The sequence below is a fragment of the Propithecus coquereli genome, unplaced genomic scaffold (assembly GCF_000956105.1).
Source record: "Propithecus coquereli isolate 6110/MARCELLA unplaced genomic scaffold, Pcoq_1.0 Scaffold68, whole genome shotgun sequence".
Taxonomy (NCBI): domain Eukaryota; kingdom Metazoa; phylum Chordata; class Mammalia; order Primates; family Indriidae; genus Propithecus; species Propithecus coquereli.
In genome coordinates this window covers 3,213,514-3,220,019 of record NW_012152840.1, presented here as the reverse complement: position 1 = coordinate 3,220,019, position 6,506 = coordinate 3,213,514, and the positions used below count along the sequence as shown (strand labels likewise).

The window sequence follows — 6,506 nt, the reverse complement described above, 5'->3', positions numbered from 1 at the left end:
TCGTGGCAGGTTTTCTTTTGGAATTTATTTTCTTTAAATTTCAAAGCAGAGTGGAAATTTCTTTTAAAAAGACTTGATAAGCAAAATAAGCATTATGTGTGGGTGTGTAGAACAAAAACTGTGCTTCAGTTACTTTGCCAACTTCAAGGTTCAATATGGACTCCAGATGAAAGGACAGGCCACTAGTGGAAGGAACAAAATGTATGCTCATTAAATGGTTCTGCCATATATCAAGAGTGATCATTGCTAAAGGAATGGAATGGATGTCCACAAGAAATCATAACTTTCTTTTTGGAGTGTTGTGATGTCTATATCTCTGATTTATTGTTATTTCTTACTCTCTCTGTTCAAACCAATATTGATTTTTTAAAGTATTAAGATTCTTACCTGTAAGTTAATCTGCATTGTCAAGCATATTTAGAATAAACAGGACTATATTTTGAAAAGCAGTGAAGTCACTAATGAAAGGGACTACGTCGGTATTAACAAGGACTCGTGGTGGCAGGCCCTTCTGGAAGTTGTATGTTGCGGTCAAGGTGGTAGGAAAGAGCGATGCACCTATATATCCCACAGCCACAGGCCATTTTCTTTCAAAACGTGCTTCTGGTTTAGAATAATAATCATATCTAAAAGAACAGGAAGAGAGCAACAAAATTTTGGAAGCTGAAAATTGAAAATAACTAGTTGAAAAGATGTAATAGAATCAAGAAAACTAAATCCTAAGCAACCAGAAAGGAAAACAGAGAAATAATGCTAATATAATTTGTAGAATTCTCCTCAATTTAAAACTGAGTGTTACCCTCTCGGTAAAGGGATATTGCTAAAATTAGGATGATTAAAAGTCTGTGAAAGGAGCAGTCATACACAAAAATTCCCCGCCAGACTTCAAATAGTGTGTAACTGCCACTCCTCACACTGGAAAGGGTAGAGCAGAGGGTACCTAAACTGTGTAAACTAATCATGGTTGATGGTAGGGACCCCACATTTAAAACAAGGGATATAAGTGAATATGGTATACTGAGGCACCCTCCTTTCTTTTCTTCCTTCTCTCTCTTGACATTAATAATACTAGCAGCCAGCCCTTCACTTTTGAAGCAGATAAAGTGTCTCTTCTGGAAAACTAGGTAAGCTCAAGAGAAAAGACTTACAAGTTATTGGCACCATAGTGTCAATAGTTAAAAGATTACCTAAACAACCCAGCAAGATTACTCTAGAGGTGTGTTCTTAGAAAAATTCCACTCAAGCACTTCAGAGCTTCTGAGTGATCTTCTTTATATGATATGAACAGACATCCAGGTATTACCCCATACCTGAGGAAAGCCTCTAACACGGATAAGAGACACGAAACAAAATAACAAACAGAAAAAAGAATATGAGAAACAAGTTATACATGTTTACAAAGGATCAGGAATCAGACTGATTTCAGACTTCTCACGAGTAAAAGTGAAGCTAAAAATTAATGAAGAAATTACTTGAAAATTCTAAAAATCACAAGCCTAGATTCCCATATCACATAAAGGTTCAGTCAAAAATAGTGGTAGAAAAAAATATATTCACATATGCAAAGTCTCAAACAATTTTACCTATCATATACCTATTCAGAATCTACTGGAGGCTGTGCCCTACCAAAACAAATATATGAAGAAATATCATGGGTTCATCTGGATTCAAGGAGTTGAGAGCTCCTCTATCTGGAACTCCAACCAATTTCACGTATAAGAACTGTGGACCCAGATTCTGTGCTTTTCTAGAGAAATAGGTGAAGCTTATCAAAGGTAACTTAGAGTTGGAGTACCCCCAGTGGGGAAACTCCTTACAAAAAGCAACCAGTTGCCATCTCTTTATAGCTACAGCAGCTGCAGAAGATCTACTTGGACATAATTTTGAACCCAAACCAAGTCTGAGCTCAAACTAAAGAAGCTGACTGACTATCAGGGTGCCTCCAGAACAGCCCTGTGCCCCGCAGCCTGCCCTGCTGCAACCAGAAGCCTCTGAACCTGCTCCCATTTCTAAAGAGATACTTTAAGAGGTGAGTCCAGAGGCATGGGCAGGTGGCAGACCAGGAAGAGTTAAAACCACCATCCCAGTGCAAGTCAAGGTACAGGCAGGAATGGCGCCACTACATTTAAAGCAATACCCCTTGAGGGGAGAGGCACGACAGGGAATCCAGCCTCTGCTGTCTGCTTTTTAGACCTCGCCAGTCCTCATATAATACACCCATCCTGCCAGTCCTGAAGCCTGGGACTAAAAAATATAGATTTGTTCAGGACCTGAGAGCCATTAACCAAATTGAAGAAGATATTCACTTGGTGGTCCTGAATCCTTAAATGCTACTCACAACTCTAGTGAACTTTGCTGGTTCACAGTCTTAGTTTTAAAAGATGTTTTCTTCTGCATCCTTCTGAGCCCAGAATCACAAGAACTGTTTGCTTTTGAATGGGAGAACCCAGGAACCCAGATACAAAAGCAAAGCAACAATACTGTTGGACAGTTCTTCCCCAAGGTTTCAAAAACTCCCCTATTATCTTCAGGGAAATCCTTGCTAAAGACCTCTGAGACCTCCTATTGGACTTTACTGCAATATGTCAATGACATATTAGCTGCTAGCATTACAAAAGAGACACCTGATCAGAACACTATGTTAAGTCTAAACTTTCTGGCCGAATGTGGGTACAAGGTATCCAAAAGAAAAAAAAAGAGCTCAAGTTTTACAGCCTTCAGTTAAATAATTAGAGTACGCGCTTTCCCAAGGACAGAGGAAGCTGCTCCCTGATCAGAGGGAGGCTACTTGGCAACAGATGCGGGGTTTCTTAGGCATGGCTGGATTCTGCCTTATATGGGTTCCTAACATTGGGCTATTGCTAAGCCCTATATGATGCCTTAAAGGCAGAAGATAAGGAAACTTTAGAATGGTCTGGGGACTGTCAAAAGGCCTTTTTAAATATCAAGGAAAAGTTGTTAATTGCTCCAGCACTGGGGCTCCCAGATATAAGAAATCCTTTCAATCTTTTTGTACCTGAGAGACAAAGAATAAGTCTGAAAGTGTTAATTCAGAGTTTGGGAAATGTTAAGAGATCTGTAGCTTAGTTTTCAAAACAATCAGACTTTGTTACAAAAGGATGGCCTTTTTGTCTTAGAGCTTTTGCCACCACTTGTGACCTGCTTCAGGAAGCAGAAAAGTTTACATTAGGCCAGCCCACACCACCCACACACACACCTCATTGTGTGCTTCCCTTGCTGGAACAAAAAGTTGGATACTGGCTGACCTCTGGGAGACTTGGCAGATAACAGGCCACCCTTCTACACAATCCAAATGTAACATTGAGAACAGTCTCTGCTTTAAACCCTGCCACCTTACTTTCTCAAATGTCATGTGAACCTGTGTGTGACTGTTTACAAATAATTGAACAAGTCTATTCTAGCCAGCCAGATCTGACAGACATACCCTTAGACAGCCCAGACTGAGAGATGTTTACTGATGGAAGCAGTTTTATGGATCAAGGACAGTGGAGAGGCAGATTCGCAGTGGTGACTCATCGACAAACATTGGAGGCTGAGGTGCTTTCCCCTGGCATTTCAACACAGAAGGCAAAACCAGTAGCCCTTATTGGGGCACTCCAGCTAGGTAAAGGAGCACGAGTGACCATTTACGTGGACTCCAGTTACACTCTTTCTGTTGTTGATGCTCATGGGACCATCTGGAGTGAAAGGGAACTCCTAACCTCTGGTAATAAAGAAATAAAATCTGCTAAAAAAAATCATAGTCTTGCTAGATGCCATTTTAGCCCCCGTGGAAGGAGCTATAGTACATTGCCTCGGACATCAGCAGACAGTGTGGTGGCAAAAGGCAATCATCAGGCAGATTGGGTCACAAAGAAAACAGCAAGAAAAAATATCCCCAAGACTTCGTTAATTCACTTAATGCCTAAAATAGATATTGGCCCTAAATCTCCCATATACTCAGCGAGGACCTAAAAAGAACACTCAATTGAGTGTTTGATCCTCACCACAGGACTCAGGATGGGTGGAAATACAATGAGATAGGAGTGATCTTGGTACCCAATTATCTTATAAATGATATTATTAAACATATTCAGGATTCCACGCACTAATGGAAGGGATGCCACCCAACAACGGATACAAAAATATATCGTTGGTCCACATATGAAAAGAACCACTCAGAAAGTTATTTTAAAAAGTCTCTATACTCAGAACAACTCTAATAATAGCCCTCCTGCCTCCACACAAGGAGTTCAGGCCAAGGGTGAAGGGCCGAAAGAGGATGGCAAATTGATTTCACTGTGATGCCAAGGGTAGCAGAAAATGTCAAATGTCTACTTATTTTTGTGGATACCTTCTCGGGCTGGGTCGAGGCCTTTCCCTGCCAGACAGAAAGAGCTTCTCAAGCCATCAAGGCCTTAATAAAAGAAATTCTTCCTCAGTTTAGCATACTGGTTTCTATTCAGAGTGACAATGGTGCTGCTTTTGTGACCCAGATCACACAGGATGTCTCCCAAGCCCTTGGTATAACTTGGAATCTCCAAACAGCCTGGATACTACAGTCCACCAGAAAAAAACTGAAAAGCTGAATCATACCGTAAAGAAAACCTTATCTAAAATCTACCTAGAAACTAATCTGACCTGGGACAAGACACTGCCTATTGCCCTACTTAGAGTTAGAGTGGACCCTAGGAGTGGGCCCAAGTGAAGCCCTTTTGAAATTCTATGTGGAACACCCTTCCTGTGTCCTGGCTCTAAAATATAAGACCCCAACAGCTTACTTGTTAAAGAACTTTGTATCATTAAATATATACAATCTATAGGTCTGACTCTAACTGCTACTAATGTGGTTCCTGGTGGACATCCCACTACATCACACTCGGACTGGCGATTGGGTACTGCTTAAGACCTGGAGAAACCAACATCCTGATGACCAACTAAGGTCCCAGTGGAAGGGGCCCTATGAAGTCTTGCTGACGACCAACTCCTCTGTAAAACCTGTGGGAGTCAAGCCCTGGATTCATCACAGCCAAGTGAAGCCAACCCCACCTGATTCCTGGCCAAGTAGGAAAAAACTTTGGGCTCTCAGGAGTGGACAAGTGAGCCCTTAGCATATCTTAAATATCTCTTCAAGAAAAATCCTGGATAAGTAATTTCTTTTACCTTTTAATAAAATGATAAATGATATACCCTCCTGATTATAATCATTATTTGAGCACCATAGGAATCTTTATCATCCTCACTGTTTTGCGCAGAAAGATGGGATACCTGCCCCCACATTTCGTTCCCTATCAGATGCATAATCCATACATTTATTTTATTATTACTTTTATCAGTATTATTGTTAGAATCCTTTAAACATCTTTAAACATTTAGAATCCTCTAAACATCTTTTGTCACATAGGAATAGTTTCTTGCCTCCCTTTATTTAGACACTCCTAGCGCTTAGGCTTATCAAGAATGCCACTTTTTAATATTGTGACATTAGTCAGCCTTTTGCCCTTACTTCTCTTGTCACATGGCCTAGGATGACATGACAATGCTATAGTCAAACTATTTCAGAGTATTGCTGCAGGGGGACATCTGTCAGACTGTTAGATTTGCCAAGGCCTCCCCTGGTCTACCTGAGATAAACAGTTACAACTGATAATAATCTGTAGCAGATTTTTAAGACATTCCCAATGCCACCATGTATCCATATCAGCCCTGCTCTCTGTTCACTTTTTAAGTTCAATTAGTCATACACCTACCCCTTGTTTCAGCCTATCCCACGTCCTTAAAATTGGATGGTCACACTGAACCACAAGACCCCAACAGTCCTTGAATTGTTGGATTAATAGATGTTACATGGAACCAGTTCAGAATCAGATTAGGAATAAGTCTTAGTTAGGCCAGCAGATCATACATTTGAGATAACATGTAAATGGATTTTGGAGAGCCTGTATGAAACAAGTTACAACCCACCTTAAGAGTCTGTCTTGTAACAAATAGCTGAGTCTCAGCCAATCACAGCAGCTGAGCTTTAGCCAATCACAGGCTGCCAACTGGTCAGACCATATCCATATAAGTCAAATGCTGAGCTGTAACCAATCAAGGTGTTTCTATGCATCACTTTCTTTTTCTTTCTATAAATGCTAACTGTTCACATTGCTGAGTGGAGCTCTCTGGACCTCTACTTGTTTAGGGTGATGTCTGATTCATGAATCATTCTTTGCTCAAATTTTCCTAAATTCAAATTTTAATTCGTTTAAATGTTTTTTTTAATAGTATCTATGATCAAAATAAATGTCATCCACATATTTATTATATTGTATTTTGTTTTGTACAATTAGAGAAATGTGTTGCACCTTGCTTGTTTACTTGTTATTTAATGCAAGAATTTTTTTCTCAGATTTTTGTTCCCTCTTCATAAAACACTTAAGGTTGATTATGCTAAAATATTTACACCTCATCACTATAATCTCCAATGATTAGATTTATATTTAATATAAAGATTGAAAAGCACT

At 39.9% G+C, this 6,506-nt stretch overlaps 1 protein-coding gene across 1 annotated transcript in view; it reads right to left on the bottom strand.

Moving 5' to 3' along the window:
- Positions 1-394: 394 nt before the first annotated feature.
- LOC105823556 (chromosome unknown open reading frame, human C6orf58) overlaps positions 395-6,506 on the bottom strand; it is a 31,903-nt gene continuing 25,791 nt past the window's right edge. The window contains exons 2-3 of the mRNA XM_012660790.1: positions 1,610-1,622; positions 395-626 (exon numbers count right to left, since the gene is read on the bottom strand). Coding sequence (XP_012516244.1) covers positions 395-626; positions 1,610-1,622 — 245 coding nt within the window. The remainder of the gene's footprint in view (positions 627-1,609; positions 1,623-6,506) is intronic.